This window comes from Opisthocomus hoazin, chromosome 15 (assembly GCF_030867145.1).
Source record: "Opisthocomus hoazin isolate bOpiHoa1 chromosome 15, bOpiHoa1.hap1, whole genome shotgun sequence".
NCBI lineage: Eukaryota > Metazoa > Chordata > Aves > Opisthocomiformes > Opisthocomidae > Opisthocomus > Opisthocomus hoazin.
This window is the reverse complement of record NC_134428.1, coordinates 14,718,919-14,735,958: the sequence shown is the minus strand read 5'-3', so window position 1 is coordinate 14,735,958 and position 17,040 is coordinate 14,718,919. Positions and strand designations below refer to the sequence as shown.

Here is a 17,040-nt window from a genome sequence, read left to right as displayed (position 1 = left end):
CCAGAGCAGACAAAGGGGAGCAGATGTGGTCAGGAGAAGAGGCAGCGGTGACAGGGCAGAGAGGACTACCAGTGGCTGGGAGAACCTGCTCTTACAGCAGGGAAGTGAGCATGTGTCCCATGCTTCGTTACAAGCCGTTCAGGCAACTCAGCTTACTTGCCTTGGGACTTTGGAGGAGAGAAGCTCCAGACTGGTGGGTATGTGCTGTGATATACAATACATCTGATAGTTCTAGCCCATTAATAAAACATGCATTTGGCCATGAAAGGCACATCTGCCTATTTTAAAGACTATAATAATGGATAAAGCTCTGGCACATGGATTTCTGTAAGAAAACTAGCACTGTAGCATTCCAAAACTATGTATTCCATCAAATTCAATGGGACAGTTATTGTATGCTCATTAAATACTACTGAACTATTCAATGGTTGGATGGTGAATAAAGACCCAATTTTAGAAAGCCACACAGTCTGTCAGAACACCCACAGACTCCCAAGGCCTTTACTGCTGTCCCAAGCCTGCAATCAGCTCTGATAACAGGCTGTGGACAGGCAGGACAGGGTATTCATGGGTCAAGTGGCCTGTCTGTCAGGAGCTCTGGGAACATCAGCATGGCTGTAATCCACTGTCCAGGTGGTTAAATGATCTCAAACGAAGATTACACATCCCGTCTCCTGGAAATTAGACCATCCAGAGCATAACTTTCTCCTCAATTACTCTTTTTCTCTTGACAGAAGAGCTCCACAAACTCCTCATTGATGCCTCTTCTCCCTTCCTGGGATGATTTCCTGACTGTGCTGCTTTCCAAGACTTTCTTCACTTTAATTCACCTGGTACAATCCTACTTTGCCTGTTGGGAGTATGTGTTGGGCCCTCCAGCCAGTGCAGACCCATTTCCACGCAGGCTACAAACAAGCAAACACATGAAAAAGGGCTAACTGGAAAGACCAGCCCAGGATTTGCAATGAGAGGAGAAGTGTGCTAAAGCAGATGGGTCTTGCCCCAGCTCTGAACTGACCCACTTGGGGCTCAAGATGTTCACTGGCAGGGATGGAGAGCCCTGGGGGAGTTCCCAGGAGCGGTGCCGTGCTCCACAGTCCCACGGGAAACCCTTCTCCAAACTCCTGTACTGCGGCAGATCAGCTCTCAGCCAACTCCAGGCTGCAAGGCTTCCTCCTCCTCGGCCCTTTTCACAAATTGCCAGGCCAAAAGCTAATGAAGTGGAGACAGACAGACAGAGATATTTCCAAATCTTCACTGGTGCCTGACATTATAACCTAATACGTGGGATCTCGTTCCACCCCGCACCTTGGTCTGGGAGCTTTTGCATGATCTAGCCCAGGACTGCCAAGCTCTCTGTATAAGAGCAGTGTGTTGATAAAGCCTGTGGATGCTTTCAAGTCTGCTAAAAAGATGTTTCGAGGTGATAGATCTTAAGCAACACACAGAGCTGAGCGCTGCTCTGCTCTCCACACCCTTCCCCGCTGCCAGGGGAAAGCAGCCACTATCAGTGATAGCTGGATCCAATTTATTAGACGCTTCGAGGAGACATTCATCAGGCAAGGAGATAAATAATCTTCAGATGGAACAATTAAATTTAATTGCCTGAAGATTATTTGTCTCCTTCCCTGATGATTGTCTCTGCTGAGCGCCTTATAAATTGGATCCAGCTATCAGCAATATTAACTGCGTTTCCCCTCAAGACTCGCCCAGCAGCCCAGACCAAAACACTGGGCTTACAATAAACTTTCACTGTTATGTATTGAAACCAATGTTGTCTCAAGGCTCATGAGTGTCTTTTTTCTTGCAGATAGACAGGTCCATGGTCTAAGTGGCTGGGTTTTCTGGTCCCCCATGGGTGCATGCCAATCTCAGCCAGTGCTGCTCCTATTCCAATGGCCGTGTGGCAGTGACATCCTGCTTGGCAAAGGCTTGAGGAGGGACATGGTGAGCCCTCAGGTGGACCATGCAAGGTTTTGGATTTTGTTGTGACTGGAAAAATGAAGAACCAAGGCAGCAGGATCCATAGCATGCTATGGAACAGCAATGGCATATCCAGGGTTGTTCTTCTGCTGGCCATGAGGGAAATGGTAATGGAGCCACATCTCAGACTGAAGAGACCTTCAGCATGTGTGTGGGCTTGCTAATGCTGGTAGCAGTCAGTCCGCCAGCTCGACGGCCAGCAAACCGCAGGAGCGCGGCTTTTGCCCATAGAGGGAGAGCAAGTGTAGCCACCATATTCGTGGTACTCCAGGCCAGGACCAAAGCTGGAATCTCTTCAACAACCCAGGAGCCATCAGCTCCCTCCTCTGTATACGTCTGAAGCCTGGAAAATATCTTAATATGGGAGAGGAAAGGGAGGGGTTTGATCCTCAGCTGGTGTAAATCAACGGAGCTCCATTGACGTTGTTGGAAGATTACTGAGACTTATGTCCTCTGACCCCAGAAATCTCTAGGGAGGGAGGTAATGACTGCAGAGCATTCCAGTGTTGCAAGAGATCTTCCTCCAGCCTGGCCGTGGAGAAGCTGTAACTCCAGGGGCTGGAAAGTGCAGGGATAAATGTCTGGGTGAAGGACAGGGAGAAAATGCCCCACGATTCCTGGCTCTGAGTCCCAGTTGGAAGGCAAGCTGGAAAGCAGAGAGGCTGGGCTGCTGGCACCATACACCACAGGGAGATCTCATCCTTCTGCACCTTTCTGAGTATGGAGGATGGACGGCTCTGGATACGAGCATCATGATGTCCTGCTCTCAGCCCACCTCTGGGCAGCCATGGAGTCTAACACATCTGCCAGGCAGGACTGAGTCCAAGCCCACCGGTGCCCACCCACCCTGCACCCTGTGCACGATGGGAGCAATCAGCGGCTCACCCCATATCATCCACCCTGCCTGCCTTGGGAGAACTTTTGGCTGTTGGCAATCGCCAAGAGCCGTGGGCAACGCAATCCTCTGCTTGAAGGCTGCTTATCCTCCGAGAGATGAGCTGCGTCCAGACGTCCCTAAGTCAAAGGCAGCGTTTGGTAGTGCGGGCAGGGTGCCAGCGATGTGCACTCCTTCCTCCAAGCAGCACAGAAGAGACCCTGGAATGAACATGTTTACTGACAGACTCCTGCTCTGTTGGCCTGGTTTTCTAAGGAAATGAAGCTTGTGCAATCACATTGTCTGGGGGTGTCTGTTCCTAATAACTTCTCAGTCCACCAGCCAATTCCAATCCAGTCTGACAGAGGGGGAGAGGTCTTAAAATATTGCGTCCTCCCAAGTCTCCCGGCAGTATGCTGGATGGCTAGCTGAAGCTCAGGTAACTTGGACCAGGCGAGGAACAGAAGCATCTTCTACACAAAGTCACGGAGAAGAGCAACAAGGTCACAGTTGGTTGCCAGTAGGTAACCTGCAGCCCCATTGGGAAGAGGACTTTGCCAGCAGTGGCCAGAGATGGATGTGCACCATCAGCTAGGAGAAACATGCATGTCCGGAAGGATGTGAGCTCCAGCTACGCAGGGCCTGGCGCTGCCTGCAGTTAGCGCATGTCTGGGCAGACGAGGATAGAGTCAGCAACAAGCCATGGCTGCCAGAATGTGTGAAGATGAGCGCTGAAAAGCCTCCAGCTCCCCGAAGCGCTGGGGCTGAGGGATCCTTGGCTGGAAGGCGTGGGATACCAGCGGGCAGAAGTCTCCCTTCTGCTGGGGACGGGTGTTTCCAGGAGCAGAGCCACGCTGCGGGTGCCTGGCCAAGCTGAGCAGGACCCACGGCCGCCCCACGTCACGTCTCGTCTTGCTTCAGTCTGGACAGGATCTGGACAGCAGTGCCTTGTTTGTCCTCTCGTTGATGCTGGTTTAATTTGCTGAGGGCGTTCAATGGTGCACATGGTTTCTCTAGCTCAGCCCTGCCAGTAATATGAGCTTAACAGAGCTGGAGAGGACTTTCTTTTTTTTAAGCGCCTATACAAACATGATTTGTTTTGTAATAACTCTTCTTCTGTTCAGTTTTGAAGGGGATGATGGCTTTGTGATCTGAGGGGCTTGGAGACAGTGCAGAGCAGCTCAAATTCCTCCCCACGTGCTATCAATTAACGTCTTCATTAAACACCCAGATCAAAGCCGCTTCCAGCCAGAGCATGACAACACAACAGAGCTCAGCTTCGTGAAGTCACCAGCAATTGGTGACAAATCAAAAAGGGCTTGGTTTGTCCTGTGCCAGAAACACGGAAACAGGAGATAACTGCCAATGGAGGGAGCAAGTGTCCTTTCTCAGCTCCCTGTCACAGCCTCGACCAGAAGACAAGATCCAAAGCCATGGTGAGGGATGAGGGACCTGCTGCATGTGCACTTGCTGGGAGAGGCACTCCCTGTGGCATCAGATCACCAGCCCTTGCCCAGCAGCCTGCTCCCAGGCCAAATTTCTGGTCTCATCGGTGCCAAGGGCAAGTCTCCAGTTGACTTCATTGAGACTTGACCTTGAGTTAACCTAGCAAAGCATGAGGGCTGGGAAAGTCATCTGGAAGGAAACACCACCACAAAATTGTCCAGATGGGTGTTTCCTAGAAACTCTCCAATATATCTTCTATCTCTATTTTACTTAAGCTGTGGGCATCCAGGAACCCCAACCCCTGGCAGCGTCCCAGCTTCCTGTCTGCACCACCGTGCAGATCCTTGTGTGATCAGGCCTGAAGAGCAAGGGGCCACAGCCTTCTGCTAGCGTGGCTCCATCTCTGCTTGCCACAGGAGCCTGTCACACCAGCTGGCCCTGGGCTGGTCAATCCCACATCCTAGACTTTGTACAAATATTTGTGCTTTAGCCTGGTGCAAAAAGGTACATTTTCACTCACAGTCAGAACAACAAAACCTGGGATTTAAACCCCTGTGGAAGCTTGGGTGCTCTGTTAATCCATGCTCGGTGCTCAGCCTAGAGCGGAGCAACTGCAGACCATATCACAGGGTCTTCCCCTTGCAGGGCCCTTCATTAGACACCAAGCAAGCCGAACCCCTCGGTGAGACCTGACAGCACCACGTCCCACCATGCAGGCAGGCTGTCCACCTTTCTCTTCCCACCCTCCTTCCTGGTTTGAGCGTGCTGGGTGCCACCACCTCACCATAGTTTCTCACTCAGTGCTTACGACGGGCAGGGTGGCAGGACCAGGCAGCCCCCGCGAGAGGCTTCAGCCGGGCATGACCAGGGCTTGCCCTCCAACCTTGTGGTGTGATCCACACTTGTGTTTTACCAACGCTGACTGCATGGTGCAACAGTGGGACCCTGCTGTATTCTCCCTCCCTTTGCTTCTGTGCCCAAACACACATGGTATTTGTGGCTGCTCTAGCAAATGCCACCCAAGGGAAGTTTTTTAAAGATATATGGATCTATAATTAGTTGGTCATTTCCTGCATCATTTAAAATAAATTTAGTAGACTTTAGTGCCTGGTTTCAGCTTACTGGAGTCATTACAGGGTAAACTGTGGGCAGAGTGAAAAATCCAGCATGCACAAAAGTGCTGCCCTCATCTACACCATGCTGTTGTATGAAAGTCTCCACCCCACGACATGCTGAGCTTTGCGTTGATGAACTGCGTCGTGGGGGACTGGCTGGGTTTGTTCTTAATGCAGATCAATTAACTGAGCGTGTTGCTCGTGAAGGAGCAGGAAGAGCAGCGCTGGGTCTGGGAACAGCACAACACTTGGGGAAATCACATCTCCCAGTACACTCCCCCACCACAACACTCACCCGTCAACCACAGCACACGCTGCTAACCCTTTCTGGGACACTTCGCCCCTCTCTGACTCCTTCTCCAGGCAGCTCAGTTGGGAGTTTGGTGGGACAGGTTTCCATGGCCTTGATGGAAGCCCCTAGAGCATTTGCTTTCCAGTTTTGAGGCATTGTTAACTGTCTTAAGGGAAAATGCTGGGAATCGGGTCAGCTGATACTATTATGGTGATGAGCCCTGCAAGCAGCTGTGGCATTCATCTCCACAGAGTGCTCTGTTGTGGTTTAGCTGTGGCCGGCACCACACGGGGCTTTGGGGGAAGAGAGGAATGTGGCTGGCTCAGGAGTAGCTCTTGCAGTTTTTTCTGCCACAGCAAACTGCACCTTGATGGTGAAGCTGCCGTGATCTCCTGCAAGCTGGGCAGCCAGCTCCAGTCTGGGATTTCCCAGGGGCTGAGTCAGGATAAAAGTGGGTACCAGCCAGCTACTCCCCAGCAAGGAGCTGCAGGCTGTGCACAACACTGCTCTGCTCTTAGCCACTGGCTGCAGCTCCTGCTGCCTGCCACTTCATTTCAGGCAGTGGCATGGCAAGTCTAGGAACATGGTCCAGCAGCTCAAAAATGGTCAAGGGAAGGAAAGCAAAATCATACTTTTGTTGTTCTTGTAATTTAGAGATCAAATTATAGTACTTCAGGACAAACACGTTTGCATCTCTAAAGATTCTTTGAAGCCCGAGTCAGCAAAGTGCATGCTCAGCTTTAAGCATGTGGTTTATGATCTATTGGATTAACCTGGGGCTTGAGTGAATAACCGTATAAAAACTTTGTTTTAACACATCATCTGTTCGGTTTTTCTTTTTTCTTCCCACCAAAAATGCAATTTCAGCCTTAATATAAATGTATAAAGGATTGTTGGTTTTAACAAATGCCATCCTCCAAAATTCTTGAGTTAGGAAAAACTTGTAGATAGTCACTGACCTGTTTCCATGTTTTGGTTTCTCAAGTGAAAATTAGTTTGGTTAAATAATTTTATTTTTTTAAGTGGAAAATAAAATAAAATAAAATTAAAATAAAATAAAATAAAATAAAATAAAATGAAATAAAATAAAATAAAATGAATCACAATTGCTTCCACATTAATTGGGAGCTAGGCCCATGCAAACCTCATGAAGTTCAAACAAGGGCAAGTGCAAGGTCTCGCACATGGGTCGGGGCAATCCCAAGCACAAATACAGGTTGGGGGATGAAGGGATGGAGAGCAGCCCTGTCGAGAAGGACTTGGGCGTGCTGGTTGATGAGAAGCTCCACATGACCTGACAATGTGCGCTCACAGCCCGGAAAGACAACTGTACCCTGGGCTGCATCCCCAGCAGCGTGGGCAGCAGGGTGAGGGAGGGGTTTCTGCTCCGCTCTGCTCTGCTGAGACCCCACTGGGAGTCCTGCATCCAGCTGTGGAGCCCTCAGCACAGGACAGACATGGACCTACTGGAGCAGGGCCAGAGGAGGCCACAGCAATGATCCAAGGGCTGGAGAACCTCTGCTGTGAGGAAAGGCTGAGAGAGTTGGGGCTGTTCAGCCTGGAGAAGAGAAGGCTCCAGGGACACCTTATTGCAGCCTTTCAGTACTTGAAGGGGACCTACAAGAAAGCTGGAGAGGGACATTTTACAAGGCCTTGTAGGGATAAGACAAGGAGTAATGGCTTTAAACTGAAAGAGGGAAGATTTAGATTAGATATAAGGAAGAAATTCTTCACTACGAGGGTGGTGAGGCATAGGTTGCCCGGAGAAGCTGTGGCTGCTCCATCCCTGTCAGTGTTCAAGGCCAGGTTGCATGGGGCTTTGAGCAACCTTGTTTAGGGGAAGCTGTCCCTGCCCATGGCATGGGGGTTGGAACTAGATGAGCTTTAAGGTTCCTTCCAGCCCAAAACATTCTGTGATTCTATGATTCTATGAATTTTTACCTTTGTATTTTCAGTTCCTGTTTTCATGATGTTTTATTTTTCAGGTCGCTTTGGGAACAGAAGATTTTCCTGTGTCCCAGGAATTTTCATAGGGTGGAAAGAGCTGGTCTGGTCTATAGGTGAGTTTGGAGAACCTCAGACCAAAAAATCCTAGACACACCTAAGTCAGCCGGAGCTTTCCAATGGTGCTGTCATTACCAGGATTCTCATCTCCTCCAATCCAAGCGTCTTTGTGGCTGGGAAATTGCAATCTCGGTCTAAACTCTGCGTTGTCCAGCCCAGTACCACATGGGAAGTGGCTTTGCCCACAGCATACAGAGTAGACCAGTGTGTGGTTTCTCAGAGAAACCTGGGCCGTCTGAGTAAAGGCTACTTACAGCGAGCTTCAGGCCAACAGCGTCCTGCTCAGTGGCTGCTCAGCCAAGCTGCATCCTCAGTGGGTATCTGTGCTGGGGATGGAAAGTGTGGGCGCTCAGCAACCCCATAGTTCACCCAGCATAAACCTGATCACACCACATTTCAATTATACAGCAACTCTATTTATAAGCTACGTGGGTAAACAGTCCATGTAACTGCACAGTAATCGCACAGAGTTCCTACAGATGATAGCGCAATAATTAACTTAGTAATTGCATGTGCCGGAAAAGCCCTGGAACTTCCACTGTGTTTTTGATGGCTGGCATGGCTCTTGCTGACTCTCTTGCCTCCTGTTTGATGGGCAAGGCTTCCACTGACTTCAACAGATCAGGCTCAGAGCAACTCTCCTCTGTGGACATTGCAGCTGCTTTATAGAAAGGGTAGCTCCTCAGCCTTCCCCAATAACCAGAACTAAAGAAAGAAATTCCAGAGCAGGAACATGAGAAAGGAGCACCCCAGGGGGGGAAAAAACAGAGGGGAGGGGAGGAGAAAAGGCAGAAAAAGGCAAAAAAAAGGCAAAAAAAAGGCAAAAAATCCCCAACACCACCCCCACCATCTCAGACTCAGAGTGCCAAACCTCGGGAAACACAAAGCTGGATTCATGTCTGATAAACTAAGCAGTTCTCTTTGGACGGGAGAAAAGAAATGCAGATGCTTTAGAACTGATGCCAACGAGCTCCTGATTTTGGGAAGGAAATTCAGAGTGTCACAATTCAGCTTTATTTCTATGAATCCATACAATGTGAGCAAAATACCATGCAGGGATGGCTCTTCTGGTGATGTAGATTAACACACTCCCATTAACCTTCATGGCAGTGTGCCAGTGTTCTCCTGCTGAGCTTCTGGACCTGGGTCTACCTCCAAGTGGAGGGAGCAGAAGACCTGGTTGCTGGACTGGGTGAGTCAATGTTTGTCTTCGACTGTGGCCAACAGCAAAAACTAATACACTGATGTGCATTTAAATGTTAGTGATGGAAGTGATGTTCACAAAGAGATGAACAAAAACCCTCACGCAGTACAAATTGTTCTGCAACGTCATCTTTTGGTGCTCCATGGCACCTGGGAGAGGAGGCCACGTGTCACAGCTGAGGGGACCGGCCCTCGCCTCCCAGGCAAGGTAGGAAATGCATACCATGTAATGCCCACTTCTGGCCTTAGACCCTGCATGCTGCCAGCTGGAAGCGAAACCCCAGAGCCATTTGGTTCACTGCTGGCTGAAGGTCAGCAGGAGATGAGCAGTGCTGGCATTCTGAACTTTCCTGTCGAGCTCAGGTCTGTGGACAAAGGGCTGCTCCCTAATTCTCCCAGACCTTTGCTTCTGCCCCACCTCCCATACAAGCGTTGCTCGTATCTGCCCTAACCCAGAAGAGATTTTTCAGGATGCCCCGCTCACCAGGATGCGGGGTTGCCCGGGGTAGGTAGGTGTACAGCAGCCAGGCAGGGACGGGGTGTGTGTGCAGGGCATCTGCGTGGCACGCCGGTGCGGAGGGGTCAGTGCGCACAGGAGGTGCTCGCCTAGGCTCAGGGAGGTGTTTGGCACGCGGGTGGGTGCGTGCACGTACGGGCACAGCTGTGTCTGGGCTGGGGATTGGCAGTGTCTGTGGCTGGCAGTGCTAGGGACATGGGTACCGTAGGGATGGTGATGTCTGTGCCCGGTGATGCAGGTCGGCGCAGGCAGAGTCTCCCCCCACCCCGGGCCCCTCCTGCACTGTAGCCTGCTTTGCTCATTAAAATACTGGAGAAAAGGGATTACTACAAGCAAAATTATGCCTCTTTCAACTCCACCTCCACTGCTTCCCTGTGCCAGGAGAGAGCAGGGCTGAGGCCAGGCACTCTGGGAATCTTCCTCCATTGCCTGTGCCATGGTGCTGGAGCAAATGCCATGCTGGTCCTCACTGAGAAAGCCCCTTCAGCAAACCTCTGCCGCCAGTGCAAGCAGACCTTCCGGGCAAATGCTGTCAGTCCTTGTGCTGCTGGGAATGACTGCCCTGGCTCCTCCTCGTCTGACAGGACACCTCATCATGCCATGCCGGCTGCCCAGAGAGCGATGCTGAAGCTGGTGGGAGGTTGTCAGCCCCGTACTAGCCTTGCTCAGGCCACTTGCTGCTGGGGGCATGGCCTGGAGTTGGAGAAAGAAGGGAACAGAGAGCAACTGAGGCATAGTGGGGTGAAGAAGTGAGAGAGAAAAGCTTGAGCCAACTAACCCAGAGCCTTGATACCCTTTAGACCCTTGAGCCACTAAGCCCCAGTCTTAACTGTAACACCATCCTGCTTCAGAGTGCGTGTGACATAGCCTTCAAATATTAAAAACCAACCTTCATGTAAAGAGCTCATGGCTCCAGGCTGGTTCAAGTAGCCACACTGGCTCCCCACAGCCCTTAGCACTGAGATTACAGCCTTACAGACTGCCGTGTACGGGGCCTACACATTTTCTGCTCCTACTCCTTGGCCGTGGGGAAGGGCAGGAGAGCATCTGAAGGCTTCAAGACCTGTTTGGAAAGAAAACATTGGTATGTGCCCATGAAGCCACCTAGGGAGAGAAGGAGAACATGAAAAGATGCAACTACCTTGCAAGTGCCATTCTTCAAGAAACATTGTGCAGCAGACCCTGCCCCAGAATCTCACCTGCTACACCCAGGACCTCTTTGCTCTGCTTTTCATGGTAGTCCCACCATATTATGCATCATTTACCAGTGCAGGGAAGAGGTGTCTGTAAAGTCCATCTCATGGGGTTGAAGATGTGCTTGGGGAGGAGTAAAGCCTCTATCAGGACATCACGTGTCCCAGTGTCCCTGGCAGGTGGGGTTCCTACACCACTGCTATGCAACTCGCACCCTTCCCACTCTGATTGCATCCAACTCTGCTGCTACCCAGGCCCTTGCTCTTTCCCTCTTCCCTCTTCCTCTTCCAGGCACAGGGAGGAGCTCCCATGAAACCATGTACGGCTTTTGTTCCCTGCAGCCAAGTGATACATCCTGCCATGCCGCCAGAGAAACTCCTGCAGAAAAGCACCGCACAGCCAGTGAGATCCTCCCATAGGCAGGGGCTCTGCACTGAGAAATGGGGGTAACCAGACCCCAGCCAGGTCCGGCTGCAGAGCTTGCCCCATGTCCACCATAGTCATGGAGTCCGTGCCTGGCTTTGGGTCACAGCTCCATCTCTCAATGCAGCAGGGCTTCAAGGAAGGGAGAACAACTACTTCAGAAAAGGGGAGGCCTTTTTCCCCTCTTGGGTCAAATACAAGGGCAGCAAGAGTTACATGCCTCCGTGCTCAGGAGCATCAGGAGCACAGATGTAGCTTTCTGTACGTAGCCCTGCTCTCATACTGAATTCACCCTGTGACTTCCAGAAAGCCACTTAATAGTTTTCCATCAATTGTGCCTTCCCTCTCCTCTGCCCCGGGCTCTGACCATCAGTAGGTGACGCATGTGAACAGGCTCTTGCTAGGGAAGGGCTATCCTGCAGGTCCCGTCTCTTCGGGATGTCGACGCCCACGGATGCCCAACAAGGACAAACTCCATGGGAACCTCTATACTCACCGACCTGCTTCTTCCTTGACCTGGGAAAGCGGGATTGGTTTTAACTCTAGGCGGGACATGAGCAAAGGGGAAAGACGATGGGAGAAATGCTTTTTTAAACGTTCCTTTGCCGCTCGCCTCCACATCCCATGGCGGTGGCTGTGCTGACGTCAATGCGGTGCCGTTGATTTGCACCAGCTGAGGGGCTGGCACACAATCCTCCCCTCCAGAGTGGCTTTGACGTGGGGTGGCGAAGGGCTCGTGCTGGGATATATTCCTGCCCGCACCGCACAGCATGCTGCTGGCTCTCCACAGCAAGGCGAGGAACAACAAAACCTCTGAGGAGCAACGGCAGCCGGCAGGCAGACCCCGCGCGGCTGCCCAGAGCCCCTGCCTTCACCCCAGCACCCAGGGACGAGGTCTGCTGCCCAGGCCAAACCCCTCCATGCAGAGAGGAGGGGAGCAAGGCAGCTGCGAAGGGGGCATCAGCAACAGGAGCCTCACCTTGTGACGGACTGCCAGCCTCACACCTTGCTTGCTGCCGCTAGCTTGCAAGTGCAGCAGCTGCAATGCAGCTGTGAGCGCTCCCTGCCTTCCACGCTCTTCTCCGGGTGTTCTTCCCTCACTGCAGGCTGCAGGACCTGATTAACGCATTCAGCTGCAGATGCTCAGGCCCTACAACCATTGGGTTTCCAGTACCATGTGGAGGTGACTGCCTTTGCATGCCAAAGCTTAAACTGCCTTACAGAGCAACGAAGCCCAGAAAAACATTCTTAACTTGCACTGCACTCCCACACATGCGATTTGCGTGTTAACGTAAACCTCCACTGGGTGGAAAGCATCCCATGAAAGATGAGCCCAACCCATCAAGCCGCAAGAAGGAAAAGAGTGATACGCAGTCAGCAGCAGTCATCTTTACTATGGACCACAGGAGATCAGAAAAATAACCTTGTTAACAAGAGACCTACTGGCTAACAAAATGTCATGCTACAGGACATACAAGAGAGGCCAAGCACAATCACCAGAACAAAACGGCAACCGAGGAGGAAGGGAAATCCTAGGGTGGTGGACAGGGTGTTGCAGTGGCTGCCCTATAGCAAACCTCTAGCGGTGGTATCCACACAGCTGTGTGCACACCTGTGTGTGCGGGGGGCTGGCTGTGTGGGCTCCTTTTGCCTTTAAAACAAGTCAAAGGGTCTTCACCTCTTACACAACTCCAGTGTCTCTAGCACAATTATTATTAATTTTTTTCCATGAAAAAAATAATAATATCATTTTGTTCCATGAACTATGTGCAAGAATTGTTTCTCCAGGTACAGTGAAAGGAGGGCAGATGATAGGAAAACACCCTTCTCAGTGCTGTCCTTGTGACTCGTGCCCTCTCCTCATTGACACCACAACCCTCCCCAGCAATCCTCTGTGCCTTTGCCTTCAGTGAATCCCAAACAAGGCTTTTCAGAAAAAAAGGAAAATAAAAAAGGTATTGCTGCTTCTTCTTGTAATAGTTTTCCTCTCTCTCCCCCCCCCTTTCCCCTTAAAAATGTTTACTTTCAAAAATTCCATTCCTGCAGAGATTCCTCCCGAGCTCTGAGGTCTCTGCACTCCACCCTCCTCTTCTGCAGTCAGAAAAACTGAGTCTCGATGTCTCTTTGGTTAAAAAAAAAAACAAAACACAAACAAATAACACACAGCCCAGTATGATCCCATTCCACCCCGCGGACGCCTGATGAGAGGGTGTCTGTGGAAGAAGGAAGCATCAGAGACGAGCTGTCTGCTCTCTGGAAGCTGAGGTCCCCACGCCGCCCTGCCGGCTCTCCTCCTCTCATACGGTGGTGGCTGGCCCGTACTGGAGCACCAGAGGGGATGTCTCCTTGATCCGGATGTAGAACCGGCCCTCGGGCCAGGTAGTTTGGAGGGACAGAGGCAAGAAGTCATCGGGAAGCCACCGCTCGCTCTCTTCGGAGGCAAACACCAGTCCGAAGTGCTCCAGCTGCTCCTCACCATAGCAGAAGGCAGCCGAGCCGCCCAGCATGCCACGGGAGACATCGTTCATCTCCAGCACCACCAGCTTCACCACCTCCCCGGCAGACGTCTGGCTGGTGATATGCAGCTGTGGAAAGAGAAAGGTGGGAGAGATGGATGGTAAGGGGGAGGAATGAGAAGGAACCAGGGCCAGAGGCAGCACACGGCCTGTCCTACAGCGGTGACCATTAGGATGGAGGAACAGCTGGCCCAATGGTGCCCCGCGAGCGAGTGGCAGCAGCCTGGCGTGGAGCCACAGGCACGCTGTGCCCAGGAACGCCCACACGGGCTGGGGCCCCAGCTCATGCACCGCTTCCTTGCCTCCACTGAACAATCTGTGTCCTTACAGCTCAACTCTTGCATGTGTCACCTACGGCTCGCCCGCTCCACTCAGGGTGCCCCACCATCCCATTACCTGCAGCTGGACAGGGCTAGTCCCAGCCCTGCTTCTGGCACCACTAAGGTATCTGCGCAAAGTCCCTCTTGCAAGCAGGATCCAGACCATCCGACCAACTGAACCACAACGGCTCTGCCAAACTGGTGGTGTTGAGCTGAAGCCTCTTTGGGAAGCAGCACTCAGTTTGGTCCCATTCACAAGCTCGGGGCTCTCCCACCAACAGCTACCCTCGCTCTCCCTCTCCACTTTCTGGGGACTGCCCTCTGAATCTCGAATACAGCCGAGAAAACGAGCTCATCTGGGCTCTGGCTGCTAACGACTGTCAGGAGCCCACTACTTGACTTCAAAGGCCCTAAAGCGGGACATCCATCCTTGCCTGGGCAAGGCGACGGTTTCCCTTGGCACATCCGTAAGGGCTTGCGGAGCGCCGCAAGCCGTGTCCCGGCAGGGTGGTCCAAGCCCTCGGCCCACGTGAACCCTGCCAGCTCTGAACAATCATCGCAGGGCTCAGCTGATTTACGCCAGCCGAGGAGCCTTTCCTTTGAACTCGGCTTTCTTCGAGAAGAACATCGTAAAACGCTTTCAAGCAGGCGTGTCCAGAGCTTTGCAACTTCAAAAGCCACGTGGGCAGCACGCCAGGAACCCGAGGGCTGCGCTTGAGTTGCATAGAAATCTATGGTAATTTCTCAAATGGAAAATAAATACTGCAAGTCAGATTCCCCTCTGCTTCTAACGTCCCCACCGGGTGAGGAGAAACCAGCTATCAAAACTCCCCAGCAGTAAAACCTGGCAGCCCCTTGGCTCTGTCCTTCCTCTGCCATTTTATAGGCAGGCTGTACTCAGGCTGCTCCGTCAGCCTGGGCTCTGGGCACCGGCAGTGCCGGAGGGGAAATTTCAACAGGGGAAGGAGCTTCCTGGCTGGGAGCAAAGAAGGTGGCCCTGCCCAAGACATGTGCCCTGGGGGACTTCCTTCACAGGGGATCCCACCTGGAGTAGGTGAGGGTGATCAGAGCTCGGGGGTCAGCTCTCAGCAGCAAAGCCCTCGCAGAGAGGAACCAGGTCACACAGCGGCTCCAGTGGACCCCAATGCTTCTAGCAAGGAGGCAGCTTTGCTTGCTCCCCTTCATGGGCTGGAGACAAGAGGCTACTGCTCTCCCTTCCCCAAAGGCACACAGGGCTGGAAGCAGGGGAGCGCAGACCCTGGGGAGGGGAGGCTGTGGGAGAATCATAGAATCATTAAGGTTGGAAAAGACCTCTAAGATCATCAAGTCCAACCATCAACCCACCACCACCATACCTGCTAAACCATGTCCCGAAGTGCAACAGCATTGGGGACAGGGCGGCAGGGTGACAGCTGGATTTCAGCTGGGGGGCTGATGTGTTTGAACACCAGGATGTGGCGAGGGAAACCCATCAGTGTGACCTTTGCTCACTCCCTGCTCGCCCTGGCTGGCACTAACCTACTGTCAGCTGCTGAACCACAGACCAAGAGCTGAACCATGGCTGCACTGCTTCGTCCTCCAAAAACACCCTAGCCTTGGCCCCGGCTTGCCCCCTCCTTGGGAGCAGCTATCGCTCCTGCAGAGCCACGTGCCCCATCCTGCACTGCTGGAGCCTCACCACTACTGCAGGGATGAAAGGATGCAGGGCAGGAGCACTGCAGGTCCCCAGGGGACCTCAGCCCTGGGACAGTGGAGGATGGGAAGGGCAGTGCCAGGCGGGGGGCACACGAGCCTCCACTGCCTGCCTCCCCATCCTGCCAGCCCTTTCTGTCGAGGCACAGCAGAGCCGCAGCACTGCCCTTTGCAGGCTCCAGTACCTTGACACTGGTCTCTTTGGAGAGTCCGGTTTCGTACTGAGGGCAGACCCGCAAGGTGACAGAGCCCGGCTTCTTCCCTCGGTCGGCCAAGCTCCCAGGCTGGTCCGGCTGCTCCTGGAAGCTCTGAGTCCACTCGGCTGAGTGTGTTCGGAAGACGGGCTCAGATCCCTGCCCACCACAGCCGTGCTCGGGGCTGGGCGTTGAGCCAGTCCCCAGCCTGAGCTGGCTGCAGTGGCCCACGGTCCTGCTCTCCGTCGGGGAGCTGTTGACGGAGCCGGGGCAGGACTTTCTGGCCGCCTGGCAGAGCGGTTTGGGGAAGTCCAGGCTGCTGGTTCGAACACAGTATGCCTGCCGCTTCTCCGTGATGCGCAGCAGCTCAATCTGTCGGCTGGGCAGGACGAAGTCGCTGTCGTAGAGCTCGGGGGGTGGCCGGGGCTCCTCCGGTGGTGGTGGCGGCAGTGGTGGGGTCTTGAGCTCGTGGGTCTGCAGGACATCCGGGGCACTGTCCCGCAGGGTGCGGGCGACTCTCCGGCTGCAGCACTCGGGCCCCGTGGAGGAGTACACCAGGTCAAGCTCCTTTGGGCTCTGGGCCCTGCTGGAGTCGTAGTCGCTGTCGGTGGCCAGGAACACCTCTGAGGAGCCCTCTTCATCCGACAGCCCATGCAAGTCTGAGAGGCACATAAGAGAAGCAGAGAGGGGCTCAGCCTTGCTATCAGCAACCCCAGCTGAGGGTTCGCACCAGACGGAGTCCAAGGAAGCCCCTGAGCGTTTACCCCCTTGCCATACACCCGTGCTGCGCTCACCAAGGAACAGGTAGAGCAGGTCTTGCCCGAGATCAACTGCCCTGCCTGTACTCCTGATGGTGGCCCCTGCCTGCACCCCCATAGTGCAGCCAGCCAGAGCAGCAGTCCTGGGCCCCCGGAGCATGGGCTGCACCCTGAGCCCACCCGGCAGGAGCTTTGCAAAGCGGGGCCCTTACCGGAGTTAAGCTTACGGCTGGTCTCTGGCGAGGGCGCTGGGGACGGAAGGTAGTCGAGGTGGGATGAGGTGGATTGGGTTTTCTCCTTCATTGCACCGCCAGCCTCGCTGAGGAAGCCGCTGAGAGACACGCCGCAGGAGGGCTGCTTGTACCGGGCGTGTTGCAGGGCATCCATGATCCAGCGCATCTCACGCCAGATCTCCTCCATTTGCTGCCAAAATAGGAAACGAAGGATTC

General features: G+C 53.1%; 1 protein-coding gene across 10 annotated transcripts in view; it reads right to left on the bottom strand.

Annotated features, from left to right (window-relative positions):
- Positions 1-12,485: 12,485 nt before the first annotated feature.
- Positions 12,486-17,040, bottom strand: part of LOC104333678 (ankyrin repeat and fibronectin type-III domain-containing protein 1) — a 257,291-nt gene continuing 252,736 nt past the window's right edge. For all 10 annotated transcript variants that reach the window (XM_075436763.1, XM_075436764.1, XM_075436761.1 and 7 more), the window contains 3 exons: positions 16,804-17,014; positions 15,825-16,492; positions 12,486-13,696 (listed from right to left, as the gene is read on the bottom strand). In XM_075436763.1, coding sequence (XP_075292878.1) covers positions 13,409-13,696; positions 15,825-16,492; positions 16,804-17,014 — 1,167 coding nt within the window. In that variant the 3' untranslated portion in view covers positions 12,486-13,408. The remainder of the gene's footprint in view (positions 13,697-15,824; positions 16,493-16,803; positions 17,015-17,040) is intronic.